The sequence below is a fragment of the Dama dama genome, chromosome 14 (assembly GCF_033118175.1).
Source record: "Dama dama isolate Ldn47 chromosome 14, ASM3311817v1, whole genome shotgun sequence".
NCBI classification, from domain to species: domain Eukaryota; kingdom Metazoa; phylum Chordata; class Mammalia; order Artiodactyla; family Cervidae; genus Dama; species Dama dama.
The window spans coordinates 1570778-1584634 of NC_083694.1; the positions used below are offsets into that span (position 1 = coordinate 1570778).

The following is a 13857-nucleotide window of genomic DNA, read 5'->3' on the forward strand; positions in this document are numbered from 1 at the left end:
ACAGGGAGGGCAAAGACGCACTCTGCACTTGAAGAGCCGACAGTCAAGCTGGAGGACAAAACACGACTGTGGGGAAGCAAGCAGAGTGAAGGCGGAGGAGCAACAGCCTGTGACGGGGAAGCAGAGGGCCTGGGGAAAGACGGGGCAACTGACGCGGAGCCACAGCAGCCTGGAAACACGAGAGGGGGCCAGAGAAGAGGGGGCGGTGCCCGTGGGGAGCCCACCAAGCCCCCATGGGCACTCAGGCGAGGGCAAGGCCTTTGGCCGCAGGACGGGCGGGACGGTCCCTCACTCCTGGCCATCTGAGGGTGTCGCCTGCGGGTCTCATCGCCCCTCCCTTCCCCGGGGAGGTCACTGAATGACAACCAGGACCTTCTGTGGGCCTCCGAGCATGGGTTTAAAGAGGCAGCGCGCTCCTCGAGGAGAGGAGGAGAGGGCTGATGGGCGCGGAGGCACGGGTTTGCGGAGCAGGTGTGGCAGTCACTACGGACGTTTCTCTGAGGCGACCGCCAGCAGGGCTCTGGGCTGGAGCGTGTCTGTGTGCACAGGTCTGCAGGGGAGGGTGAGACAGGCTGTCTGACTGTGTGGGTGTGTGTACCACGTGTGTCTCATTGTTGGTTAAACAGCCTGTTCCCATTTCCCCAGCTAAAATCTGGTGCCCTGGAGCCAGACTCTTATTGATTATCCATTCTGCAGATAGGACCCTTGGAGACTGGAAACTAATTATGTGCCTAAGCAGTCCATCCTTATTCCCTGGAGTGGCACCTGTGTATCTGCCCACCTCTCTGGGACCAGGTGACCAGAGTCTCTGGGGCCCCAGGAACTCGGACGCTGCCCTCGAGGAACCTGTGGGTTTTCAGGGTCTTGGACAGTATTTCTCAACTGGGGGAGAGAGGGCTTTGTATGAAGAAAAGGCATGGTCGATATCATAATTTTATATTTGGAAAATGAAAAAGAACCTATGACCTTTGCATCATAAAGTCCAAAAAAGGCATGGGATTTTTTTTTTATCATTTCAAACAGGCCATGAATTTTTAAATGTGGAAAAACACTGGCCCAGGAAGAGACAGCTGCAGGACTGTCTTTGACGAGTGGATCCCCCGTGGGTTCCAAGCAGCGACGCTCGCTGCTCAGAGCAGGCAGGTGGGGCCCGTCTCCCTGGGCCCTCACTCCTCAAATTGTGTCTCCATGAGGTTAGCGGCTTTAAATTACTGTGTCCATTATATGCTTGTACCCAGTTAGTTGCTCAGCTGTATCTGACTCTTTGAGACTCCATGGACTGTAACCCGCCAGGCTCCTGTCCATGGGATTATCTGGGCAAGAATACTGGAGTGGGTTGCCATTCTCTTCTCCAGGGCATCTGCCTGATCCAGAGATTGAACCTAGATCTCCTGCATTGCAGGCAGATTCTTTACCGTCGGAGCCACCATGAAACTCATAAATTTTCTCCAAAGGTTTATCAGGTAGAAGTGAGGTGAAGTCGCTCAGTCGTGTCCGACTCTTTGGATTGTAGCCTACCAGGCTACTCCGTCCATGGGATTCTCGAGGCAAGAATACTGGAGTGGGTTGCCATTTCCTTCTCTAGGGGATCTTCCCGACCCAGGGATCGAACCCGGGTCTCCCGCATTGGAGGCAGACACTTTAACCTCTGAGCCACCAGGGAAGCCCCAGTAGAGCACATTGTTTATGGAATCTAAAACACATAGGCCTACAAAAGCCATTTTCAAGGTTACAAATATAGCAGGGCGCTGGGCCATGACAGGGCTGGAAAGGGACGGGGCGCGGGCAGCAGGGCTGAAGGGCAAAGGGAAAAAGGGAAGTGAGGACAAGTGACAAATCGAGGGCCTTACACGGGCCGTGGGAGCGTGCTGGGTGCTAAACAGGAGCGAACAGCTGACATCTGAGACCCTTTAACTAAGCTAGCCTGGGGGCCTAGTTCCCTGGGCTAAAGGTGGGGAGGAAGACTTTCCAGAACGGATCTTAAAAACCCATGGGCCCACAGCTTCCGCCTCTGTGGGTAAGGATTTCCTCAGTGCCAGGATGCTGGGCAAAGGGTCCGTGCACTCAGCACATAACAAAATCTCCCCCAGGAAAGACTGTGGCATCACCAAAGCTCATCTCTACAGGCCCACTCTGGGCTCGAAGACAAGGGGCCAGGCTTGGGTGAGCCTTGCAACAGCCTGGACTGAGTCCTGGGGCCACTGCCTGCTCCCCCCAGTACCACCACCTGCAAGTCCCGTGTGCTGGGGGAGAAGTGCCTCCAGCCCCACCCGGCCTGGGAGAGGAAGGCCCACTGACCTTAAAGGTGTGCTTCCGGCTGATGTTGTCCGAGGGCTGCACCGCGGCCACCCGGAAGCTCAGGAGGGGCACGCTGCCCAGGACGCTCTCCTCCTTCTCGTCTGCCGAGGAAACGAGCACTGAGTCGCGTGCGTGCCACAGGGCGGGCGGGGAGCGCAGCGCCTCAGCCTTTCAGTGATAAACGCGAGCGAACCCCTGCTCCCCACCGCCTGTCTGTCAGGTACTGGGGCCTTCTCACAGCCACAGGAGAGACGCACCCCCTGGAGCCGGGGCGCTGGGGAGCGTGGCGGCCCTGCAGACACTGTTAGACTCGGGGAGCTCACATTCCTAGGAGCCACAGACAAGCACGTAAGAGCCGACATTTGGGAGTACTTGCAGTGTTCAAGTTAAAGCCTTAGACTTAACTCGCCCAACAATCCTACTAACGGTGCTGCATGACCTCCATTTTTATGTAGACAAGCAGGCTGAGGCACAGGAAGGTTACGTAATTTGTCCAAGGTTATTTGAGTACAAAGTGGTAGACTGGTCCTTAGCCCAAGAAGTCTGACTGTCAAGCTAGCATTCTTAACCTCCCTCCCGCCCCCAGCGCCCCTCCAGAGAAGACAATCCCAGCAGTGACGCTTGGAACACATCATAATGGGGGGGTAACTCGCATCTTTGCCTCCTCTGGGTGGCTGTCTCTAAGGTTCTCCCAGGCTCCTGGCAGCTTGCTCTGCTCTCCCCCGACTAGACTCCCCTCACTACAGTCCTGGAGTCTGCCCAGAAGACACACCCCTGCGTGGCCTCTGGCCCTCGGGCCGGGAGCAGGTGAACAAACAGGCTGTGGCATGACTCATCCCGGATCTCCGCAGGAGCCTGCTGGATCAGCTAGCTGGTTCCCAGGTATCAGCGGGAGACTCACAGGGCAGGGGTGCTCTGTGAGGACCATGAGGTGGGGACTCACTGAGGCTATGCAAGAGCTTCCCCACTTCCCCGGGAGAGCACTTTATTCCTGGGGCTGGAGACTCTGTGAAGCCCCAGGAGGGTTCAGAGGTGCTCTCAGAGGGGTTATAGAATCCACAAGCCCCCCTCTCTCCCTTACTCATCCCTACAAGACGCTCAGCCCCAGGTCCAGCCTCCTTCGCTGACCCCGCACAGTGCCGAGCAAGGGCTGGGCGGACGCGCAGGAGGGCTGGGGACCCGGAGCGTCTTCAGGAGGCCGAGGCTGTCTCCCCGGATGGGGTGGGCCCCACTGGGCTGAGTCCAGACCAGTGTTTAGGGGTCTCCTGAGAGCATATGTCAATGGAGAGTGCCCCCCGTCTCTGCACGCCTGGAGCTCAGGGCTTTCCAAGGCTCCCCCTCACACCAGGCCCAGAGCGTCTCCCCCCGCAGAGACCCCGGCTTCCCTCCCACCTGGAGTTGCTGTCACTCTCTGGCTCTGGGGGGCCCTGCGTCCTGGGGCCCGAGCAGATTCCCTGCTCTCAGCCTCGGGGTTTCCTCTGTGACTGGACCTCACGTGCAGCCCCTTCCTGCTCTCTCCTCGGGACTCAGGAGCCTCGGTGCACAGTGGCAGCAGGGAGGGGTCCCTGGGTACAACCTTTGTGGGCCAGAGTTAATGATTCACTGAAGTGCCCCCAGGAGACCCGGAGAAATCGGATCCCTGCCGTTCCAGGGGCACGCAGGAGGAGACAGCCACCCCGTCTCCCTCTCTCCTCAGCGCCCAGGCATCAGCGAGACAGGACTGTCGCTGTCATCAACCCTCACCAGTTCCCTCCACGCCCTCCGTGACATACTGCTGCCGTGCGCGCTTTAAAAATAACCTCCTAGAGGCCGCTGCACCCAAGTTACAAGAGTCTTACCCTCCTTTTTGAGGGGAGGGAAGGGAGAGTATTGGGGCAGGCAGAGAGGGCAGAAGCTGGGGGATAATCATTTATTCCACATCGACAGAGCACCTACTACGTGCCAACTACTGTTTTTGGTGCTGTGGATACAACAGTGAACAAAACTGACCAAAAAATCCTGCCCGCACAGATCGGATCATGCATTCCAGTGGGACGGGAAGGAGCTCAACATTCAAGGTCCAAGTAGCAGCTGATCTAGTGTGACCAGGCTCTCTCCTTTTCCTCTCCTGCCCTCCTCACCCAGACTTCACCCTCTGTGATCTGACTGTCTTGTTCACACACCACACTACCCATGAGAACTGCCTGAAGCGCAGTAGGCACTCGGTAAAGACTGTTGAGCGTGAAATGAGCGAGTCAAAGTGTAAGCAAGTGAGCTGTCTTGTCTCACGGTCATGCCCCACTGGTGCCAGAGACCACAGAGGGGATGTGTGCACCCCTATGCACCAACATCCATCAGGTTGAGAGCCCCGTGACAGGGCAGAATAATAAAGAGGGGGCACTGGCTCTCGGCATCCCCTGCCAGCACCGGGGACAAGCTCACCTTTGTAGTAGAAGAGGCAGCGATCCACCAGGACGAACCAGCGCTTGTTCCATTGCTTAACTCCAGAGCTGGCCTGCAAGACACACGAGGGAAGAGACAGGAGGCTCTGTGAGCTGGGTGTGGCAAGGAGGGGCTTGCAGTGGAAAGAGGGTCGCGCTCAGTATAAGGACACCCTGCTTCTGGTTGTGGCTCTGTCACTAAGAAGGGCCGGCAACCCCCAAGTGCCCTCAGAGGCAGGGACTGACACCATAGGACTGCCTGGGACCTTCCACTTCTGTGGTTCTGGGCCTCAGTGTCTCCCCCAGGGAAGATAAATGCGGCAGCAGAGTCAGAAGGACTGAGCAGAAGGGCGGGCAGCGGTAGTGGCAGGGCCAGCAAGGAGAACTGGACCCCTCAGCTCGGAGGAGACGGCCTTCCCTTCGTAACAAGCGGGCCTGCCGCCCGAGCTGTAGGCTGTTCTCATAGGCTAGGGGGCCTAGTATATTTCAAAGTCATCGCGTCCGCCCATCAGGAGACCTGGCTGGACTCCCAAATACGATGCTAATTTCTCTTTGTGATTTTAGGAAGATACTCGACCTCCCAGAGCCTTTATAAAATCAGGAGATTCGTTCACAGAAATATACCAAAATAGAACCTGGGAAAGACATAGCAAAGTATACATGGGCTCTTCTAAGTACAGAGAAATGACGGTATAAGGAGATGGTGGCGTTGGGAAGGGCAGGATGGCGGAGGAGGCCTCACCTGCTTGAAGAGCCAGCCTGCCTTGGTGACCGGAGCACTGGGGTTCCGCTTCATGGAGTGGGAGCGCTTGCCGAAAGCGATGGCCTTCCGGGATGGCCGCGCGGCCTAGGGAGACAGACTCAGCCCAGCTTCACTCTCTGCCTCCTTCCCACCCCACCCGCATGCGGGGCTGCCCTTGGCTGGGGAGGTCCCTCTCCAGAGCCACCCCAGGGACCCTTGCGTTAAGCAGCTCAGGTGAGAACCATGGATCTGTTATTAAGTCAAGGGCACAGGCTTTCAATTTTTTGACTCTTTTTTAAATCTCTAATGTGGGGCTCAAAAGAATAGTCCTACCTCTCTGTGATGTGGTTTTTCTTAAGGAGAAAATAAGATTTTTTCCCCCATTTCACTTCCGGCCTATCCTTCTCCTACTGGCCTTACTCCTTACCTCTTTCACAGTGCTGTCTTGGACCCACTCAGTTGGAAGTAGATTCCCTACATCTCCATCCTCTCTGAGTCCTATTCTGGAACATCCAGCATACCACAGCGGGTGTTCTCCTGGCTCCTTATTGCCACATGGACACTGCCATTCTTTCTCACATTCTGGCAGCAATCTCTCTCTTAAAGTACCACTGATCTTTCACTGCCCAGCCTTCCTTACCATAGTCAGCTCCTAGAGCACTCCTTCAGAGATAAAGGATTTGGATATCAGGGATCTGCTTTGTTCTAAGTCTTGTATCACAGTGACAATTTCATGGCTCCAATGGCCCATCCAGTGGCCTGGCTTTAAACTACCCTGATTCCTCAAGTTCAGAATCCTCCACTTCCACCCCAGCAACTCACTCCCATGGCAATACCTTAGACCTGGCCCACTCCCAAGACTCTGTAACCAGCATCCTCAACTCTCATACTTCCATCTTTCAACCTTAGCATCCCATCCTCTGGGCTGTCTCACTCCATGACTCATCTAGACCAGTTTCTCTTTTCCACTGTGATCCCCAGCTCCTGAATGTCTCCCCTTTTTTTGTGATTCATCAGCTACCTCCTGGCATTGGTTGTCTTCCTATAAAGCCTAGGTTCCCTGGCAGGGGAGATCAACCGCACTCTCCAACACCCCATCCAGCGCCTTTCCTTGATCTTCTCTGCAACTCTAAATCACAGATTAATCAAATCAAGACAGGGTCCCGCGCTCCGGCCCATGGCTCCAGCACACCCTCAAGGCTCCCCTGAGCCCTCTGCCGCCCCACCCTCCACGCGGCCTGATCCTCACCGAGAAAATGAAGGCTTCCTCAATTTCACACCCTTTTACCCAGAAAGTGATGCCCTTACCACTCTCCTTGTCTCCTTCCCTACAATGTCAAAGAAGAGGCATCTTCCTTCTTTCCAAGGCCATTGAGTCCAGCCAGCTGTCTCCTCTGAGACTTGCTTCATCTATAATCGCTCAACTCTGTCTTCATCTCTTCCTCCTCCACTGGCTGCTTCTCCTCAGCAAAGATGCTCAGGTCTCTCCATCTCGAATCATCCGTCTGTCTGTCTGTCTGTCCTGCCTCGCGCACACGCACACACCCTGCCTGCCCCTCCACCCACGGTCCACTGTCAGGGAACACCTGTCCTCCCTCCCGTCTCTTTCTCCTCAGAGACAGGGCGACTCCCCTCCTCCCTTTCCTCCTCAGCCTCCTCTGCCTCTTCTGAAATGGTCCCTGCGACGTCGCTGAACTCTGGCCGCGCGGTCACTGACATTCTAGAACGCCAGCACTGAGCCTTGCTGCCCCCCACAACTCTCCTCCTGGTTTCTGGGACGCCGCTCTTCACTCTTCATTGCTGCTGTCCACGCCGTCCTTCCCGAGCTCCGCCTCCAGTAAGTGCTGGTAGACTTCAAACTCACTCCTCCCCTCTCACCAAACACTGTCTGCATCACCTCGTCCACACCCATCGCCTCAGCTGCCAGCAAAGTGCTAAAAGCTCCCTAATCCTATCTAAGGCCCAGTCCCTTCGCTCACTAGTCATCCAGCCAGGGTTGAATAAGCGCAAAACCAAAGCCACCCCCTTTGTAACCAACCTTGCTCTTCTCTACTTCTGCATTTCTCCTCCAGGGACTGGGCCACGGTCCACTCAGGCCTAAAGCTGCTGTCTACGCCAGCTCTCAGCATCCCTCCACCCTCCACACGGGGCTGGAGGCTTTATCTGCTGAATGGTTTTCAAGCCCACTCCTTCCCCTCAAATGCCGCTGCTGCTGTCGCCTCATGGCTTGTCATCTCTTCTTGCAATCTACCCTCTGCAATGAACTAACACTTTATTAATTACCCTACTCTTTCACTTAAAACTTCTCGCTTGCTCCATCATTTAGAAGAGAATTCCAGTCTTCAGCACAGAACGCAAGGACAGGTCTACAAGATCTGGCTGGGCTGTCGCCCACTCTCAGCAACTCTACCACACAGTCACTGGTCACGCCAGACTCCGAGTGGTTCTCTCCCGCCCGCCAAAGCCCTTCCTGGAAGGCCCCGCTTCCGTTGCCTGTCCTTCAGAGCCTAGGGCAGCACCCCAAGTCCACGGAACCTCCCTGCTTTCCCAGGGGGGCGCCACTCCCTCTTCTTTCCATCCTCCCAGTCTAGACTCTCTCACACTACAGCGGGGACCGTGCGCGTCCCATCTCCCTCACTAGACTGCGGGCTCTCCATACAGAAAAACTTCTGTTCATCTCATCATCACTAGAGCCTAGCAAGGTGTCCAGCTACCAATAAGCACTTAGTAAACACTTGTAGAAGGAAGGAAAGAAGAAACCAGGGTTTATCATAAAGTACCTCCCAAACTGGGAAGCGAAATTATTTTCTCTACTTTACTTGTAAAGACTCACACATAGGAGAGATTAGCTATCTGAACAAGTTATCCATCACCCTCAAAATATGAAAATCCTTAAGTCTCTCCCTTTTCTCTCAGTCCAACATCTGGCATAGTCTCACGGACTCTCTGCAGCCTAAAAGCTGCTCCCAATAGCAGCCACTTCAGCCATTCCCCTGCCAACACCTCAGTAATAACCTGGCCTTCTTATCTCTCTGCCACTGCTTGCCAGCAACCCTCAACCTTCAGTCAACGCAACTATCTGCCAGGCCGTAGTACTGCTGGAGAAGAACCACACACACCCGTGAATCAGAGTCACAGGTTCCGTCTACGACCTCAGGTGACCCTTCAATATTATCAGGCAATATTCCAAGTGTCCCTTGCTGACTGCTGATTCTTGGATTTATTCTGAAGCCCTGCCCCCGATGCCCCTCTACCCACCCCACTCTTAGCAGAAAACCCGACCTCCTACTTCCCTGCAAAAACTGAAAACATCTGGTGGCGATGTCTTTAACCTCCTAGCCCCACCCCCGAGCTTCACACACCTCTCTCTGCAGCCTCAGGAAGAGCCCCCCCCACCGCCCCCAAACCAGGCTAACACCGCCTCTGCAGAAACAGGACACATTGGCCACGCTGCTTTCTCCTGAAACTATCTACTGGGCCATTTCCCTCCTGCCCTTAACATCGTGAAACAAAACAACATGAACAAAGAAAACCTCCCTCCATCTTGCATATCTCGTATCTGCCACCCTCTGCCCCTCATTTCCCTTCATAGTTAAGTTTCTTTAAAAATATTTTTTTGAAATATTTTAACCATTAGAAAAGTAGGGACTAAATCACCACTACATGTTGTCTTCTTTCCTAATAAAGTCTGACAAATAGAGCTGCAACTCCCTTCGAGCCCCTCCCTGACCTCACTGCCTTTTCTTCCTCCATGGCTATATGTTTGTACTGCAAGCTTATCTACAAAAATGCTGAATTATTTTCATGTTTGTACAGTTTACACAAATAACACTATAGTTTTCATATTTTCCAACTTGCTTTTTAACTTGACATTGTTTTTAAGATTTATCCTTGTTCTACACCTAGCCCCAGTCCCTGGGCTCGAGAGTCCTCCTCGCTATGGCTGTGCCACCAGTGCCGGTCTGGATTCTAACAAGAGCAGCCTGCACTCCTCAGCGCCCTGTGCCCGCCCTCCCATCTCCTCGTAAGCCCTCTCCGCGTGTTTCTGTCTTCTGCTCTCATGACAGCACGGCGACTACTCTTGTCAGAGCCCCCAGCTGCCAGTGTCACTAAACCCCACGGGCACTTCCAGCCCTTCTCTAACCAGACCTCTCTGCAACATTCTTCTGTGATTGCTCCTTTCTCCTGACACTCTCTTCCTGCCTGCCCCGTTTCTGAGCACGCAGTTGCCATGTCCTTCATTAGTCATTCTCCTGCTGTCCCCCTAAGTCGGTGGTTTTCAGTGAGGCTGGGGCAGTTTTGTCCCAGGGGGGACATCTGACAATGTCAAGAGACATTTTTGGTCATCACGGGATGGGTGATGGGCATCTTGGGCGGAGGCCAGGGACGCTGCGCTGCATCCCGCAGGGAAAGGGCGGCCCCACACTGCCAAGAATGACCCAGACCCAGCGCTAGCAGTGCTGAGGCTGAGACCCCCGGTTTAGATGTGGGTCTTCCACATGGTTCTGGTCTGAGCCCTCTTCCCTTCCTGCTCCCCGCCCCCTGCATCCCATCACCTGCTCTTTGGAACCTGCAGGGACAAGCAAGCAGCCTGATACATTTCCCAGGGTTGGCTAGGCTTACCCGGACACTGGGCCGCTCTGGAGGGACCTCAGACACCATGCTGTGGTTGGTTAGGTCACTGCTGGTGGTAGTTGAGCGTCTCCCACCTGCTTTATTGGACATGTCCAAAGCTGATCTGATTTCAAGTTGACCAGAAAAAAAGAGAGAGGCCGGTGAGAACCAGGAAACAACGGGTACTGCCCACCCCTTTCCCCACCCTGCCATTCACCATTCCAGTGTTCAGCACAAATCAGGGCCCCTTAGCAACCCGAGGGGTCCCCTCAGCTACTTCCACTGCCCTTCTGAGATTGTATACCAGGAGCTCTGCACATTCTCCTCTTCCTTTCCTGAAAAGTTACCTTAAAAACCTAGACCCATGACTCTGGGACCTCGTCTCCTTCTAATTTAAAAGACATGGTGGCCCAGTGGACATGAGAGACATTTAATTGTCTTTTTTTCCTTTCACTAACCGAGCCAAGGTTCTCGTGGTCACAGCATGCTCTCACTAGCTCCTCAGAGGCCCAGGTGAATGACATGCCAGCCTCAGACCTGTCTCACTCCTTGAGCTCAGCCCATGGGATGCATCAACCTGGGCCCTGCAAGGTTCCAGGAAAAGGGGTGAGAGTGTCAAGCCAGCTGGGCCTCAGAAGTTTCTGGGCCTCAAAACTTAGGTGAGTGACCCTAAAGTCTCTGCTCCCCTCTCTGCCCCTCATTCCTTCTGCTTCCCAGCTGCACAGATCATGGTGGTCAAGGATGCAAAGGCCAAATAGTAGGCAGGCAGTAAACATACATTTTCAAGTCAAACTTTTTGTTTTCCTCTGGAGCCTGGCCGGTCAGTGGGTGTAGAAATGTGTTCCGTCTTTCATTATGGCTGTAGAGGCAAGAGAGAGGAGCTGTGGTCAAGATGGAGAAGGCAGACACAGAGGCCCGAGCGTAGACGGGCCCTGGGCAGAGACGGGCACGGGGGCCTCCAGGAGCTTGTAACTCTGCCCTCCAGGACTGAAAGCGCCAAGCGAGGGCTGGGCTGCAGGAGCGGCAGCAGGTCCATCAGGAGGGGAAGCTGTCTTTCCGACAGTGTTAACTACTTACTAGAGATCCCTAGGCTGGAACGAAGCCCACTTAACCCTTTCAGCGGCCGTTCAGGGCATGTCTGTGGGGGGCGGGGAGGGGCTCCAGCGGTCAAGACTTGGCGTTCGGCGGGCACCCTCAGCAAGACAGCTCCTGCCAGGGCTCCGCATAAAACTGCTCACTCATCATTTGCTGAAAGAATTCTCTTGTGACCTTGGACCTCTTCCTCCCCTGTTCTATCTCTTTCTTCACATGAAAGAAGAGATCCAGGGGTTCCATTCTTGAGCTCGGGGCTGGGCCCCGCTCACTCCGAGTCCAGGACTACCTGATATAGCTGAGCCCTCAGGAGTCCAGCGTTGGAGGTGACCACTGGCTCAGCAGTCACGTCTGACTAACGGATGCTGTGAAGACGGCCCACGGAAGCAGAGGGAGACCTGGGGTCGGGGGGCGGGCTCTGTGCCCAGGCCGGTGGGGCTGTATGGGGAGGCCCTGCTGTGGCTCTTCTGGCTGACTGTTAGGAAAGTTCCCTGGGGGTTCGGCAGAGACAGGGGAGGAAGGGCAGCCGATGGAACTTAGAGAGGGGCTGGTGCAGAGCGTCTAAGCCATAGTAGCACTCATCTGAGAGGATTCTGGTAAGAAAATGGTAGGAGATTCAAGCCTGCAGCCAGTGGGGGTGCTGGGAGAATTTTAAGGTCTTCTTTACCTACCCCTCTTGAGAGAGACTGTGAGAGCCCAGACATGCCCAATCCACCCCCAGAAGCTGGTGTCTGCACAGAGCCCACGGAGGCTGCATTGGGGCTTGTGGGTCTGAATACCAGGCCACCAAGCCCTCCCACAGGGAAGGGCCCATGCTCTGCTTGGCAAGTGGCAGGTCAGCTAGCAGGGGGAAGAGACCTCAGGACGTCCCTTCAGCTGCATGAGAGAAGTAAAGTAACCTTTCGGAGAGCTGCTTTCCATAGTCTGGGACACTTCCCAGCCCTTTAAGCTGTCTGCTGAAGCTAAAGGTAATATCAGCCGGTGTTTTCTTCAGCTTCCAAACCAGTCATGTTCAGATCAAACCCAAAGACCCGTGATAGATAGAAGCCCAGTGGGCAGTAGCTACAGCCTATGTGGAAATCTGGGCTTTGCAGCCTGGGCTTACCAGACGGGACCCTAAGTCTGGCCAGTGTCAGTTAGCCTGGCTTCTAACTCGAGCACATTGATAACCCGCTTTCTGATTCTCAAACTCTATTCCTCACTTTGTCCCAGGTCTGGTAAGGATGCTCTCCTCAGCTTAACCACAGGGGATCTCGGCAAGGGACAGCAGTGGTTTCCAGTGCCCCACATGCCTGGCTCTGCCCCGTGGAGGGGGTCGGGGGCAGGCAGGCTGCAACAGCTGAGATCCTTGAGGCACCAAGGCCTCTGCTATTTCCCAGCTCAGATCACCTACCCCCCCCGACACTCTCCCCCAATCATGGCCTTCAGCCCACTCTACTGTATACATTCCCTGTGATAACTCTGCTGGAATCTTTCCTGCAGGCACTGGTACCGACAAACAGACAGACAAAGACACACACACATCCCGAAGCCACATGGAGTTTGCTGTCAGCCGGCACAAGTCTTTCAGAGGACACTGAATTCTTTCTGCCCTAGACTCTCCTACCCAGCAACCCCGACAGATGACGTCCTCACCCTACCCCGGCACTACCAACTTCAAAACAGCGTCCCCTTCACAAGCACTGCAATGCAGCAACCACTGACCTAACTACTCTGATCTCCAGGTCACACGGGGCGGGCCCCTCACTGTGACGCCCCCAGAGCCAGTGACCTGCCCAATTCAGCTCTCACTTCACCTGGCTCACAGTCCACTGCAGAAACCCTACCTGACCCGTCGATCAGCTCGAAACTTCAGCATCTTTTTGGCAGCTCTGGCCCCTGTGCGGCAGCCTCAGAGGACCCAGCAGCCAGCCTGCTCGCAGCATCCCTCTGAGAAGTGCGTCCTCCAGTCCCGCTCACCGTGCCGGCCAGGCTCCAGCGTGTGGTGGCAGCAGGCACTGCTGGTTCCCTCCTCCGGCTCCGGCTCCGGGGAGGGGGAGGGCCTCTCGCTGGGGTGGCAGGGGTGCCCGGCTGCCCTAGGGGGCCTGTGGCTTCCCAGCATTCAATCGGAATGCTGCTGGGCAAAGCGCCGGGGGTAGGATGAGTGAGTGGGGGACGACAGCCTCAGCTCAGGTCCCCAAGGAGAAACGGCGAACGCAGGGAGATGGAGCGGACACACAGCGCAGGTGTACCACTCCTAGGCGGTCTGACCTCCTGGTGCTAAGCACGTGGAGTCGCCGGGGGGTGGAGGAGTCCGGGCTGCATCCCCATCTGCACGGCGGACACCGCGCCAGCCTGCCCTGCCGTCCTGCCTCCTGGCCCAGAACACAGGCCCTCGGGCGAAACCCACTCGCTTCAGAGAGACCCTTCTGAGTCCGTGGGCACAGGGCCAAACGAAGCTCCGGATTCACCGCGGCTGCTGTGCCATGCTGATGCCGGCAGCGGAGACGGCTGGGGTCTCCTCTCTCTGCTCTCAGCCTGCCCAGTCTTCTTCTGTGCAGACAGGAGCATGGTGAACGAGGCTTTTCCGCGGCGTCCCCCTACGCCACCCCTCCAGACGCCGCCCCAGGCTGTTGCCCAGGTCACTCACCCTCCGCCTGGGGCGGCCCAGCAGATGAGCAAGTGAAGCACGTGGCGTGGGTGTCGTGGAGC

The 13857-nt window shown here is 55.7% G+C and overlaps 1 protein-coding gene across 16 annotated transcripts in view; it reads right to left on the reverse strand.

Moving 5' to 3' along the window:
- The window catches only part of PLEKHA6 (pleckstrin homology domain containing A6), a 132363-nt gene that overhangs the window by 30869 nt on the left and 87637 nt on the right, over positions 1-13857 (reverse strand). For 15 of the 16 annotated variants that reach the window (XR_009695721.1, XM_061159868.1, XM_061159866.1 and 12 more), the window contains 5 exons: positions 10853-10933; positions 10084-10198; positions 5461-5565; positions 4720-4792; positions 2299-2399 (listed from right to left, as the gene is read on the reverse strand). Coding sequence is in view for 15 of the 16 variants with exons in the window: in XM_061159868.1 (XP_061015851.1) it covers positions 2299-2399; positions 4720-4792; positions 5461-5565; positions 10084-10198; positions 10853-10933 (475 nt within the window). In the remaining variant the exon portion in view is untranslated. Of the gene's footprint in view, positions 1-2298; positions 2400-4719; positions 4793-5460; positions 5566-10083; positions 10199-10852; positions 10934-11151; positions 11173-13857 lie in introns of those variants that run through there. The other variant, XM_061159879.1, reaches the window with a different exon arrangement.